Raw genomic sequence first — 15,661 nt, 5'->3', positions numbered from 1 at the left:
AGCTTAGGGTGCAGGAGAGTATGGAGGGATGGTCACTGGGAAGTGGTACTATGGGGAGGAAGTTGGAGGGGAGCTGTTGCATTGTGGTAAACTGTGGTCATTGACATGAGACAAAGTATATGTGAACTGCTGTATGGAAAGTGAATTTGCTCTGTAAATCTTCACCCAAATCACAATAAATTTTTTTTAAAAAAAAAATTATGAAACTGTAGAGCTGGAGAAAAAATTAGTGGCAATCCAGGGCAGAGGAACTGAGGATGGTAGGAAGTGCAAGGATAAAGAGGTGGCATGAGGAAGCCTCCTTTTGGGTGACATTTACAAGAATCCATTTTGTTATTAGGTGCTGTAAGTTGGCCCCAACTCATAGAGACCCTGTGTAAAACAGAACACAACACTGCCCAGTCCCACACCATGCTCAATCCTTGATATGCTTCAGCCCATTGTTTTGGTTACCTAGTGCCGCTCTGACAGGAATATACCACAAATGGGTGTATCTCTTACAGTTTGGAGGCTTTAAGTCCGAGTTCAAAGTGCCAGGCTCTAGGGGCTGGATGGAAGCCCCTCAACTTTGGGCTTCAGCTCTGCCTTACTGCTCCCAGCCCACTGGAACTAGAGGCTTTTCTTTACTCAGACAGCTACTGGCTGCTGAGACTGACAAACCCAAGGTTGACAAGTAAAAAGGCACAGTCCAGATGTTACCAAACCGCATGGCAAGACATTAAATTAAGTCCATTGAAAGTCCCCAAGGTCAGCAGAGCATGGCAGGCTGCTGAACAGCGACACCGCTACATGCAGGGTTCAAGTGTGCCATCAGTTAAAGACCGTTCCCAAAGCTGCTGCTTTTGTACAAGAAGCAAACCACATCCCAAAGGCAGCTACTCACCTTCTCATAGTAGATTCCACCATGGGGTTGATAACCAGTCTCATCACACTGGGGAAATAGTACATTCAGCTGCCCAGCCACTCAACCACGCTCAGCCAAGCTGACGCACAACCTTAACTACCACACCCATTGTCTAGCCACTGTGTCAGTCCATCTTGTTGAGGGTCTTCCTCTTTTTCTCTGACCCTCTACTTGACCAAGCATGATATCCTTCTCCAGGGAATGGTTGCTTCTGACGATGTACTAAAGTAGATGAGGTGAAGTCTCACAGTTCTCACATCTAAGGAACATTCTGCCTGTACTTCTTCCAGGAAGGATTTGTGTGTTCTTCTGTCAGCCCATAGTATTTTCAGTATTCTTCGCCAACATCACAATTCAAAGGCATCAGGTCTTCAGTTTTCCTTATATAACTGTCTAGCTTTCACATGTATATGGGGCAATTCAGAGTATCATGGCTTGGGTTAGATGCACCTTAGTCTTCAAAGTGACATCTATGCCTCTTAACACTTTAAAGAGATCTTTTGCTGCAGATTTTCCCAGTGCAGTATGATGTCTGATTTCTTGACTGCCACTTCCATGAGTGTTTCTTATGGATCCAAGTAAAATGAAATACCCAACAACTTCAATCTTTTCTCCATTATCATGACGTTGCTTATTGGTCCAGTTGTGAGGATTTTTGTTTTCTTTCTGTTGAAGTGTAATCCATACTGAAGATTGTAGTCTCTGATCTTCATCAGTAAGTGCTTCAAGTCGTCTTCACTTTCAGCAAGCAAGCAAGGTTGTATCAGCAAGATATCACAGGTTATTAATGATTCTTCCTCCAATACTGATGCTGCATTTTTCTTCATACAGTCCAGCTTCTCAGATTGTTTGCTCAGGATACAGATTGAATAAATATGGTGAAAGGGTATAGTCCTGGTACATGCCTTTCCTGGTTTCAAACCATGCAGTATCCCTTTGTTCTGTTTGAACAACAGCCTCTTGGTGTATATACATACATGTTCCTCATGAGCACAATGAAATGTTCTGGAATTTCTATTCTTTGCAATGCGATCCATAATTTGTTATGATCTACACAGTCAAATGCTTTTGCATAGTCAATAAAACACAAGTAAACATCTTTCTGGTATTCTTTGCTTTCAGCCAAGATCCATCTGACATCAGCAGTGACATTTCTCATTTCATGTCCTCTTGTAAAACAAGCTTGAGGACTTCCAGTAAGATGGAGGAATAGGCAGACAAGCTATACACAGACCCTCTTCAACAAAGAAAAGAGAAACCAATTAACAGAGATACAGAAGATAATCCTGGAGCCCTGAGCTTTGAAAAGAAGTATACAGAAGTGGATTAGGCACCAACTTGGGCAATTTACTTATGTAGTGATAGCGCTTCAGAAACCCAAGGAGTGGTCGCTATGAGGTGGCTCCGACTCCACAGCATATAACAACAACAACAAAATAGAGAAACCTGAATGAAAACAGTGAGTATGGAGATGGTCAGAGCATTGAACTGTCAGCTCCTCTGACGGGACCAACAGCCTGAATATTTCCAAGTAGTGTTGGGACCTGAGAATTGACCCAAAGATTAGCCCTGGTCACCAAGGCCTGCAGGGACGACTGTGCTGGTGGCTGATGACTAGGAAAGGAAACAGTGAGGAGGAAGACAACCTGAGTTGTGGACTTTCAGGTGTCCTGAGGGTGCAGCCATTTTGATGGTTTACAAGTGGCAGCTGTTTTGGATATTTAACTGAGGGTGCAGCCATTTTTATTGTTTATAAACCGTGGCCATGTTGGATATTTAAAGTGACTGAGGGTACAGCCATTTTGAATGTTTATAAGTAGCGGCCATTTTGGATATTTAAAATGACTGAGGGTGCAACTATTTTGAATGTGTACAAGGGTGGCCATTTTGGATCTTAAAGTGACAGCATTCTTGTTCAAATTCCAGGGACCTAAGAATAGGCTCTGTTTGCCAAGGACAGTAGGGACATACAGGAGGCTGACAACAAGAAAGGAGACAGGTGGTGAGTTTATAAGTGCTGCCAACTAGCGAATAGGAGAGCACAGCACAGTACCCTGCTTATATAGATGATGTACAAACAAAACAAAGAAAATGAAAATCGTAGGCAAGTCACTCCAACATACAATCACTAATTAAATATAAACACAGAAATGTCACAATGCCTCAGAAAAAACAGCATCACAGTCCACACAAAGAAGCAAGATAAAGCAGGAGAAACAAGGGACCAGGATACAGACCCAAAACACATCCCTAAGGTAGATGCATCATTGGAACTCCCTGATAAGGAATTCAAAAGAATTATATTGAGGTACCTTCAATGAATTAAGAGACAGATCAAGGAAAACACGTTGAGGAAAACACAGAGAAAACTGTAGAACAATTTTGAAAGACAATACAAGAACAAAATGACAAAATAAATGAAAATTAGAAATGATACAAAATCTACAGACAGAAATCCAGAAGATTAATACTAAGTTTTCAGAAATAGATAACACGTTGAATGGGGAAAGAGTAGAATTGAATCAACGGAAGACAGAATTAGTGAGATTGAAGGCAAATACTGCAATACTTCTTTGGAAAGGGATCAATCAGGAAAAAGGTCAAAACAAAATAAAGAAAACCTAAGGTTTGTGTGGAATACCATCAGAAGGAATAACCTATGTGTCATCGGAATTTCAGAACAGGAAGAGAACAATAAAACCACAGAAAAAATTGTGAAAAGTTTGTTGGAAGAGAATTTTCCTGGTATGATGAAAGATGAGACTGTATCCATTCAAGGAGTCCAATCAACCCCAAACAGGATAGACCCCAAAAGAAAATCACCGAGACATATCATTATCAAACTCACCAAAGCCAAAGACAATCCTGAAAGCAGCATGAGAAAAATGAAGAGTTACCTACAAGCGGCAACCAATAAGACTAAGCTTGGATTTCTCAGCAGAAACCATAGGAGAGAAGACAATGGGATGGTATATATAAAGCCCTGAAAGAGAAAAATTTCCAACCAAGAATTACATACCCAGCAAAATTGTCACTCAGATATGATGGAGAAATTAGGATATTTTCAAATAAGCTGAAATTGAGGGAATTTGTTAAAACCAGACCAACCCTACAAGAGATGCTAAAGGGAGTCCTTTGGACAGAGGACCAACAACAGGAAACAATGACTGACCATTAGCACATGATAACATAACCCAGAAATCAATCCAGTTACAGAAGTATCCAAAGTAAATAAGCCTACAAGATTGTAAAGAGGGAACTAGAGACATCAATTGACAAATGAGGACAACTACAAACCCAAAAGGGAAAAAACTGTATAGTTACAGAACTTCTAAATGGTAGGGAAGTCAAGACAACTACAGGATAGAACGGAATGTTCTAAACTTGGGAAGAAAGCTGTAAATCACAGGGTAACCTCAAAGAAAAATGACAAACCTTGACATCAAAATAAAAAAGAGACCCAGCACAAATATTTAGCGAATACTAAAACAATAGCAATGAAGGAAGTGATAACATGATTCATGAACAAACTGAGCTCACCACTGAAAATTATATGGAACAAAGAAATCAACACCACAAAAAAGCACATAACAAAATAACAGCAACAGAGTCATACTTGTTGATAATCACATATCTGGCAAATGACTTATCTCTAAGATTTATAGAAAACTCCAACACCTCAACAGCAAAGGGATTAACAATCCATTTGACAAATGGGCAGAAGACATGAATAGACATTTCATCAAGGAGGATATTCAAGTGGCCAGCAAATACATGAAGAGATGTTCATGCTCAATGACCATCAGAGAGATGCAAATGAAAACAACAATGAGATATCACCCCAGCACTGATGGCAAGGTTCAACAAGACAGAAAGTAACAAATGCTGGGGGACATGTGGAGAGATTAGGATTCTCGTACACTCCTGGTGGGGCTGTGACATTATACAACCAGTGTGGAAAGCAGTATGGCAATTCCTTAAAAAGCTGGAATTAGAGATACCATTTGACCCAGCAATCCCAATACTAGGTATATATCCTAGAGAAGTGAGACCCAGGACAGGAACAGATATATGCACATCCATGTTCATTGCAGCTCTATTTACAATAGCAAAGATGGAAACAACCTATGTGCCCATCAACAGAAGAACAGGTAACCAAAGAATAGTACATACACACAATGGAATACTGTGCAACACTAAATAATATAGAGTCAGCAAAACACCATATAACATGGATGAACTTCGGGGACCATCATGCTGAGTGAAATAAATCAATCACAGCAGACAAATGTAGTATTCTTGTTGTGGAGGGTCAAGGAAAGGTTTATATATGGAAGGAAACTTTCTTTGTTGGTTGCTAGGAGGGGAGGGGAGGGAACACTGCAAAAAAAAATGCATTGACCCATGACACTTCAGTTTTGTGTATTTTACTGTACATAAATTGTTGTTGTTGTTATGTGCCACTGAGTCAGACCTGACTCATAGCGACATAAATTATAATTCAATAAAATGCATTTTAAAAAAACTTGAATTTCTGGAAGTTCCCTTTGAATACACTGCTGCAACCATTTTTTAATTATTTTCAGCAAAATTTTACTTGCATGTGATGTTAATGATATTGTTCAGTAATTTCCACATTCTGTTGGATCACCTTTCTTTGGAATGGGCACAAGTATCAGTCTCTTCCAGTCAGTTGGCCAGACAGCTCTCTTCCAAACTTCTTGGCATAAATGAGTATGCACCTCCAGTGCTATATCCGTTTGTTGAAACATCTCAATGGGCTCAGGGCTTGAATTTTTTCTTCAGTTCTTTCAGCGTGAGAAATGCCTAGCCTGTTCTTCCCTTTTGGTTTTCTAATTCCAGGTCCTTGCACCTTTCATTAAAACACTTTACTTTGTGTTCTTGAGCCACCCTTTGAAATCCTCTGCTCAGCTCTTTTCTTTCATCATTTCTTCCATTTGCTTTAGCTACTCTGCTCAAGAGCAAGTTTCAGAGTTTATTCTGACATCAGTTTTGGTCTTTTCTTCCTTTCCTGTCTTTTTATTGATTTTTTGCTTTCTTCGTGCCTGATGTTTTTGATGCCATCCTGTAACTCATCTATCTGGTCTTCGGTCATTAGTGTTCAGTGCATCAAATCTGTTCTTCAGATGCTTTCTAAATTCAGGTGGGATATAATCAAAGTCATATTTTGGCTCTTGTGGACTTGTTTTATTTGTCTTAATCTTCAGCTTGAACTTGAATATGAGCAATTTATGGTTTTTTAATATATAGGTGGGATAAAATTGCATATAATGCACACACATAAGTGCATGCATGTAAAAAATAGCAAAAAAAAAACAAACCAAACTCACTGCCATTGAGTCAGATCCAACTCATAGCAAACCCTCCTTGGGTTTCTGAGGTGGTATCACTATGGAAATAGATTACCCAACCTTCCTTCCAAGGAGTTGCTGGTGAGTTTGAACCACCAGTTTCTGGTTAGCAGTCAAATGCCATAGGCACTACGACATCAGAGGTCCTTATATGGAAAATAGGGAAAGCCAAATGAGGTTGGAATTCTAGGAAACAGTATTGTACCTATTTCACTTTCTCAGCTTTGATCCTGCACTACAGTTGTATACGATGTCATCATTGGGGGAAAATGAATGGAGCGGTATACTAGACTCTACTGGTTTTGCAATTTCTTGTGAGTTTATAACTATTTCAAAATAAAAAGTTGGTTTTTTTTTCAATTGTTGATTGAAATCTATGCATTGTTTTATCCTTCTGCCCTGTGTTTTTCAGGGACATGTTGTCTTAACTGATTTTGGGCTTTGTAAAGAAGGAATTGCTATTTCTGATACTACAACAACATTTTGTGGGACACCAGAGGTAAGAAATAAGTTTCATTTGCCATATATAAATCATGTGTAAAGTGTAAATGTAGATCACAAATTGCATATACAAAATTTGAAATCATAAAAGCAGAATGAAAAATGTCAGTTTCCAACCTGGATATTACTGATAAATATCCCTACAGAACATTTAAAGTTTACTGGTAGTTGATTTTTTAAATTATGATCATGAGAGAATACAAGATTGTTTTGAATAATCCAACAAAGATCAATTATGCTTGTTTGGTTTTAATGTTACTCATTTTTAAAAAATCCTGAATCAGTGATGAAAATGCTCTAAAATCAATTGTGATGATGGTTACACAAACCATTAATTGTACATTTTAATTGTATGAATTAAATGGATGAATTATATGGCAGGTGAATATCTCAGTGATACGGTTATTATAAAACATGAACTGAAGCAAATATAGTAAACTGTTGACATTGCCAGTGTCTAGGTGGTGTCTGTATTGGTTTCTGTTATAGTTCCCTATTTTCCATGTGGTTGAAACATTTCATAATAAAATTTAATATTTCTTTAAGAAATGAAAATAAAGCAATGGATATGAAAAAAAAAAAAAAAACCTGTTAACCATAACATTCTATTTCCTAATCATGCTAGCTAGCAGAAAACGTATATATTTGTGAAAACAGTGATAATCCTTGCAATTTATGTAGAAGTCTTGTTATTTTTTCTCACTTCACACACATATACATACAAAAATTTACTTTATATTAAGCTGTCCTGATTTTAATCTATTCCTAATAAATCTTAGATGCCAGATAGTATTTCATCATTATCCTGGAGGAATTGCAAGTGCAGTATAGAAAAAGTCTGATAACCCAGCTACCATTACTGAAGAGTTTGATTAAAAGATCAAAAGTTTGATCTATGGAGGAATCCTGATCAAAGGAGGCAGAGGGAATGCAGAAATTAATTTCAAAATCTCATGAAGTCCATACTTTCTGGAGCCATGGAAGCTGGATGAACCCCAAAAACTTGTACCTTGAGATAACTTTAAACCTTAAACCAGAAATATCTACTGAAATCTTCTTAAAACCAAACCATAGCTTAACTTAATTAATAATGTCTGCCTTGAGCACTGTGCTCTTTTAATATCTGTGTGTATGGTACCAAATTGACAACAACTACTGGAAAAATCAGACAGGAAGCTTAGGGCCAGTGAGTTTAGGTTAATAGTGGAGGAGCAAATGAACAAAGGGGTGGGAATGGTTGCATGATTCAAAGACTGTAATCAGTGTCACTGAACTACACACATGATGTCTGTTGGATTGGCATATGTTCTGCTGTGTATGTTCTCCAGAACAATAGCAAAAATAAATTGTAAAAAAAAAGAAAAGAAAAAGTATAATAAAATCGTTCATACAATACCTCTAACAGAAGTTTTAAACTTATTAAAACTACCCATAAGCAGAAACAATCAGTCCTTGCAACTGGTACACCATCTGATTTGCAACCTATACAACTATGAGACCAGAAGAACTAGATGGTGCCCGGCCACCACTGTCATCCACTTGGAAGGGATGTAGGAGATCCTGCATAGACAGGGAGAACAATTTGGAACAAAACTCAAAATCATTTGAAGGCAAAAAAAAAAGAAGGTGGGGAGCAGGTTTGCTGGTCCAATAGAGCCTGGTGGAACCACTGAGACTATGGCCCCTAGCTGCCCTTCAGGTCTGGAATTGAACCCACACCTGTGGTTTCCAGCCAAACAGAGTATAGGCATGTGAGTTAAACATTTACCTCAAGTAGACACACACCCTGGAGAGAACAATCACGGGAGAAGGAAGGGCTGCTTATGCACAGGGAGACAGCTCAGGGGGCAGGAGAGTATTTAGGGATGGTCACTGGGAAGAGGTAACTATGGGGAGGAAGTGGGAGGGGAGCTGTTGCATTGTGGTAAACTGTGATCAATGACAGGAGACAAAGTATATGTGAACTGCTGTATAGAAAGTGAATTTGCTTTGTAAATCTTCACCTAAATCACAATAAATAAATATATATATTGTTGTTGTTAAGTGCCGTCGAGTCGTTTCCAACTCATAGCGACCCCATGCACAGCAGAACGAAACACTGCCCGATTCCGCGCCAGCCCCACAATCCCTGCTATACTTGAGCCCATCATCGCAGCCACCGTGTCAATCCATCTCATTGAAGGCCTCCCCCTCTTTCGTCAACCCTCCACCCTACCAAGCATGACATCGTTCTCCAGGGAATGGTCCCTTCTTACAACATGACCAAAATAGGTGAGATGAAGTCTGGCCGTTCTTGCTTCCAAGGAGCATTCTGGCTGCACTTCCTCCAGGACAGATCTGTTAGTTCTTTTAGCAGTCCATGGTACTTTCAGCATTCTCCGCCAGCACCACAACTCAAAAGCATCAACTCTTCTTCGGTCTTCCTTATTCATTGTCCAGCTCTCACATGCATACGAGGCAATTGGAAATACCATGGCTTGTGTCAGGCGCACCTTAGTCCTCAAGGAGATATCCTTGCTCCTCAGCACTTGAAACAGTTCCTTCGCAGTTGACTTTCCCAATGCTACATGTCGTCTAATGTCCTGACTGCTGCAAATATATATATATAAAACTACCCATAAGCAATAATTATTTACTTTGAAATATACTCCTCCCCCCTCTAAAAAAGCTCTCATATTTATTTGGTAGTCAATCTATTACAGTTTATGTATAAAGAAATGTTTTTTGTGAAGGTATATTGATTTCATAGTTAACAAATCTTTCTAAAGTCCTATAGTTTTAAGAAAGGAAGCACAGGTTATTTTGTTGTCTCAATCTAAATGTGATCTGAAATTTTTTAATTTCTAAAAATTAATTTGGTCATTTCTTTGAATTATATAAAAACAAGCTTAAGAAGGAATGTTTTTCTTAGCTATATTTGGTGTGGCAAGAAGAAATAGGTACTCAGGAATCTAAAATTCAAATTTACCATCTTATATGTGTGAGATTTTGCTGTATTTAAATTTTTTTCAAATTAAAATGTAAAAGACAATCTAACTTATATGACCAAATAACACTGCTGTTAAAATTTTCAAATCAGAATGAAATTGAAAAGGAAAAAATGGATTCTATTTTAACACATGAAGAATTTTTTTGTTCAAAGAAAAAACATGATAAGACCAGAGGAGCTTCTAAAATCACTTAATCTGGTGAAAGACTTTCCCCCTAAAATACATATTTTACCCATAATATGAAAGGTTCTCTACTTATTGTTCTGTTAGTCTTAACTGCATCACAATTTTTGGAGGAGGCACTAGAATATGTGTATTTTGAAAAAGTGAAAAAGTATCCCAGTTGATTCTAAAGAGTGCATTTGCCTAGGTACTACTGGAATAAAATGAGAACACCTCCAACCTGTGGACAATTGAGATAATAGGTTTTTAGTGTGATAATAAAACCTAAGATTTGTTCAGTTTCTGAGTTGTTCCTAAATTTTAATTGTGTTGTGTATTAAAATACTCTAATATTTAATCTTTTATATAGTACCTTGCACCTGAAGTAATCAGAAAACAGCCCTATGACAACACTGTAGATTGGTGGTGCCTTGGTGCTGTTCTGTATGAAATGCTATATGGATTGGTATGTATTTTTATTCTTTTGTGACTATTTCAGTATATTATAATTAATTTGTGATTTTTTTCCCCTCTCTGTTTCTCTCTCTTTGATAGTCTTGTAGATACTTAGAAAACACAAAGTAGCAGATCAATAGTGTGGTTAAATGAATCAAAACACATTAGAGATACGCACAAGAAGTATAACTTTTCATTTTGTTATTGTTGTTGTTGTTGTTTTGCCGTAGAGTCGACCCCGACTCATAGTGACCCCTCCTTGGGTTTCCGAGGCAGTATCACTACGGAAGTAGGATTGCCCAACCTTCCTTCCGAGTAGTGGCTGGTGGGTTTGAACCGCCAGCCTTCTGGTGAGCAGTCAAGTGCCTTAGGCACTATGCTACCAGAGCTCCGTTCTTTAAATGTTCTGTTTTCTGTCATATTAATCCTACTTCAGGTAGTCTCATCCCACTGTCATTTTTAGCAAGTTACCTAGTTGTAGCATTAAAATTACCTTCTTTCCTAATTTTGAACCACATAATAAACCAAACCAAACTCACTGCCATTGAGTTGATTACAACTCATAATGACCCCCATTGGGTTTCCAGGGCTGTAAATCTTTAGAGAAATAGATTACCCCGTCTTATTTCCACAGAGCAATTAGTGAATTTGAAGCACTAGCCTTCTGTTTAGCAGCCAAGTGCCTTATCCACTGTTCAAATAGTTTAGCTTAATTAGTACAGTATTTCTGCCTTAAGCAATGCCAGTTCAAAGAATTGTACTCTTTTAAAGAGTTTTCTATATGGGATCAAATTGACAACAGCAGGTTGAAAGGTTAAATGAGAAGCTTAGGCATAGTATTTTTACATTGAGGGTGGTGGAATAATTTTGAAAAGGATAGAATGGTTGCACAACTTAAAGAATGTACTCAGCTCTGGTAGCATAGTGTCTAAGGCATTTGACTACTAACCAGAAGGCTGGCGGTTCAAACCCACCAGCCACTCCTTGGAAGGAAGGTTGGGCAATCTACTGCCATAGTGATACTGCCTCACAAACCCAAGGAGGCGTTGCTATGAGTCAGATCTGACTTGATGGCAATGCTTGCAATGTTACTGGATTGTACAGGTAGAAACTGTTGAAATGGTTTATCATTTGCTATGTATATTTTCATACAAAGTAAATAAATAAAATTACCCACTTTCATTTTGTTTATTCCAAACATCATTCCTGCCTAGTATCAAAAAATTGAAAGAAAAAAAGTGTATTTATTGACATATTATTTTATTTCAAAAGATGATGCCTTTGAGTATTTGTTATGTAGTTTGTAGGATTAACTTAGTACAATCTCTTTTTCACTATTGAGGATTCTGTATTCCTTTTCTCACACATGCCCTGTTTTGAAAATTTCATGAGGGAAGAAAAAAAGATGCTTACTAATAATTTTCCCACATTTTATTAAAGCCAGCAAGATCTTCTGATTAACGTGAGTTAAATTGTTTTCCTACATCGAGTTAATGTTCTAACCCAAACCACACTCTTTAGGCAGTTTATTTAGTGTATATATCCTAATGGGAAGTAAATTTTGCTTTTCTTTAAACATTTTGAAATATTCAGAGTAGCTTTTAAACTCCTGTATATCACAATCCCTAAATTCTCCAGCAACATCATGCTGGGAACCATGATCCTGATACCGAATGCTGTTACTGCTACTGGTAATGCTAACTACTGGTCTCAGCTGAGACCTGAACTTGGTTTTTGTGCTGGTGGTGATTTCCCTGAAGGCTTTGAAGCTCTCGATGAAATTTGCACATGAGGTGCATTTTAGAACATTTGTTTCATGTTACTAATTTTGAATGATAAATTCCTATGAAAGCCAAGAGTATCTCTTTGTCCTTGACTAAATTCCCTTGTTAAAAGATCTGGTTTTATGGTTAAGGTTAGAACATTTGATAACCACTTTATATCTTATCCAAGTGCTGGATATTTTTCTTAGTATTTCAATATCCTTTCAATTTCTTTAGAGAATTTTGAAAGTATAAAATATTAATGTATGTAAAATACAATTGATTCAGAAGGGAACATTGAAACATGTTTCCTTAGTGAGACTTAATTTTTATAATTATTTTAAAAGTTAGATTTTAAAAAGTAAAAGCAAAGATTTTTCTGTGTGTGCACACCTGTGCACGTGTGTGTGTGTGAAACAAGGCTATGGACTCCATTTACTTTTAAACTAGATGATTAACTGGCTTGTTTACATGTTGATGTTGTATCCCTGATGCAAAGTACACCCATAATGTTGTCATTGTCACAAGTATCTGGGAAGGAGTACTATTTTTAATTAGTTTATTTCAAAATCTATAAGAAATTACGTAGTGTTGGTCTATGTTGAATCTCTGTTTCCAGTAGTTTTATCACTATCCTTATGAGAAGGTTGGTGATTATTTTCTCTAACGCAGATTCTATTACATGTTTTATGGAATTTAACACTTGCTCATAAGGTACTAATGAACAAATGAACTGGCCCTGATTCATCCAGTAAATGGGTGTTAAGCTCTGTGGTATAGTGAGCCTTGGGATCTTGGGGTAGCAGGAGACCACAGTACATATGTACATGTACCCAAAAAGCCTTGCACGTCTATGACTGTATAGACTGCTGCCTGCAGCTAGAGGCAAGATCCTACTATTTTAAGCCGAATTTAGGTATAGTTCAGTTAGCACTAATTTCTTTATTTTGATTTTTTTTAGCCTCCTTTTTATTGCCGAGATGTTGCTGAAATGTATGACAATATCCTTCACAAGCCCCTAAGTTTGAGGCCTGGAGTGAGCCTTACAGCCTGGTCTATTCTAGAAGAACTTCTAGAAAAAGAGAGGCAAAATCGACTTGGTGCCAAAGAAGACTTTGTATGTAACACCTTCCCTAGTACTGACTTTATTTAAGCTTATTTAAAATGGGGAGATGAATCCTTATTGTATGTGATATTTAATGTGATGGCTACAACCATTAAAGAATAGCAGCACCATGAGAAAGAAGCATACATACATGTCTCAGCAGTTGCCACCAGTATCTATATAGAACTGAACAGTGTTTAAACCACTTTCAGGTACATTTTTTTCATTTACGACAATTTTCCCTTCCATTCTTTCTTTCTTAAAAAAAAGTTGTGTGGCACACATTTTTATAACTCCTAATTTTTTTTTAATCATTTTATTTAACAAAAATGTATTAAGTGTCTTCTGCATGAAGTAACACCTTTTGCTTTGAACTAGCATTAAATCACCTTGTTAAAAGAATTTGGTGATGTCTCCTTGAGATTATTATGGAATCTACAGATTCAGGAGCTCTGGTAGCATAGTGCCTAAGTCACTTGACTGCTAACCAGAAGGCTGGCGGTTCAAACCCACCAGCCACTCCTTGGAAGGAAGGCTAGGCAATCTACTTCTGTAGTGATACAGCCTCAGAAACCCAAGGAGGGGTCGCTATGAGTCGGGTCTGACTCAACAGCACTTAACAACAACAACAACAGATTATTTGTTTTAAATTAGAGTAATTAAATTGCTAGTACAATTATCAGTTTTATATGTGTCAGTAAATTCACAAAAGATTGAGGAACGATTACTATTGGAAGCTGTTTTCAATCTTCAACTTGATCTGTAACACCTCTACCCCACCCCCAGCTCAGCAGGTAGCTCTGCCAACAGTTTGCTGTTGAGCTCAGATTCCATAGTCCACTGTTTCAGTAAATCTTGCTGATGCTCCTGACTTTTTGTTGAATATGCTACCAGAAATTGCAACCTTTGGTAAATCTCTCTCACCTCCTATGCTACTGAACCAAAGCCAACCCTCTGCTGTTGAGTTGATTGTGATGCATAGCAACCCTGTATGACAGGGTAGAACGCTGTAGGGTTTCCAAGGCTGTAACTCTTTATAGAAGCAGACTGCCACATCTCTCTCTCCTGGAGTGGTTGATGGGTTCATACTGCCGACCTTTTGGTTAGCTGCTCAGCACTTTGTCTATTGCACCTCTAGGTCTCCTGTGAAGAAAGTTACACAACTGGTCATATTGGAGCAAGTATAAAATCATAGTTACTAAGCTCTTTTTCGACTGTGTGGATCATGACTAATTATGGATAACATTGCAGAGAATAGGAATTCCAGAACATTGAATTGTGCTCATAAGGAACCTGTACATAAACCAAGAGGCTGTCATTAGAACAGAACAAGGGGATACTACATGGTTTAAAATCAAGAAAGGTGTGTATCAGGGTTGTACACTTAACCCTACTTAGTCAGTCTGTACCCTGAAGAAGCTGGATCCGAGAAGCGGGACTGAATGAAAAAGAATGCAGCATCAGGATTAGAGGAGAACTCATTAACAACCTGTAATATGCAGATGACACAACTTTGCTTGCTGAAAATAAAGAAGACTTGAAGCACTCACTTACTGATGAAGATTAGAGACTGCAGCCTTCAGTATGGATTAGGCCTCAACTTAAAACAAAAAGCTTCACAATTGAACCAGTGGTCAACAACATGCTAAATGGAGAAAAGATTGAAGTTGTCAAAGATTTGGATCCACAATCAACACCCAGGGAAGCAGCAGTCAAGAAACCAAACATCATGACCAGAGAGTCATGGCAGGATAGGCATTTAGGAAGTTTCTTCCCCTCTTTGATTGAGTATTGGTGGAAAGGAGTACAGGTAAAACTGTAACGAAAGGAGGAATTATGCTTCTGGAAAAATCTCGAAGAGTACTGCAAGCAACAGTAGTAAATGTTGGAACAGGATCTAAAGGAAAGGGTGCAGAGATTCAACCAGTTAACGTGAAAGTTGGAGACAAAGTTCTTCTCCTACAGTATGGAGGCACCAAAGTAGTTCTAGGCAACAACATTATTTCTTATATAGAGATGATGACATTCTTGGGAAGTGTGTAGACTGAAATCACAATTAAAATGGCATCACGTGAAGCTGCCCCTTCTACTGAAGTTTTTAAGTCTTTCACCATGTAAATAATCTCTCTGTTCTCTTTTGTAATAAGCTAATGATATTCAGTGTCTCTAACATTTAGTTTAGGAGCCACTCCTTGGAGGGAAGGTTGGGCAATCTACTTCCGTAGTGATACCACCTTAGAAACCCAAGGAGGGGTCGCTATGAGTTGGGTCTGACTTGATGGCACATAACAGCAACAGCAACATTTAGTTTCACTATGTTAAAATAAATATTTCCAAATAAAAATACATAAATCAATGGTTAAAAGAAGAAGAAGAAAGAAAAGAAATGAAACATCCTGAAGAAAATC

At 37.9% G+C, this 15,661-nt stretch overlaps 1 protein-coding gene across 1 annotated transcript in view; it reads left to right on the top strand.

Annotated features, from left to right (window-relative positions):
- The window catches only part of LOC103204526 (serine/threonine-protein kinase Sgk3), a 118,202-nt gene that overhangs the window by 92,687 nt on the left and 9,854 nt on the right, over positions 1 to 15,661 (top strand). Inside the window, exons 12-14 of the mRNA XM_007949718.2 lie at positions 6,689 to 6,775; positions 10,300 to 10,395; positions 13,110 to 13,265. Coding sequence (XP_007947909.1) covers positions 6,689 to 6,775; positions 10,300 to 10,395; positions 13,110 to 13,265 — 339 coding nt within the window. The remainder of the gene's footprint in view (positions 1 to 6,688; positions 6,776 to 10,299; positions 10,396 to 13,109; positions 13,266 to 15,661) is intronic.

This window comes from Orycteropus afer, unplaced genomic scaffold (genome assembly GCF_000298275.1).
Source record: "Orycteropus afer afer isolate SDZICR_OR568_19922 unplaced genomic scaffold, OryAfe1.0 scaffold00252, whole genome shotgun sequence".
In the NCBI taxonomy this organism is placed as follows: domain Eukaryota; kingdom Metazoa; phylum Chordata; class Mammalia; order Tubulidentata; family Orycteropodidae; genus Orycteropus; species Orycteropus afer.
The sequence above is the reverse complement of the archived record's forward strand: the minus strand, read 5'-3'. Positions and strand labels throughout refer to the sequence as shown.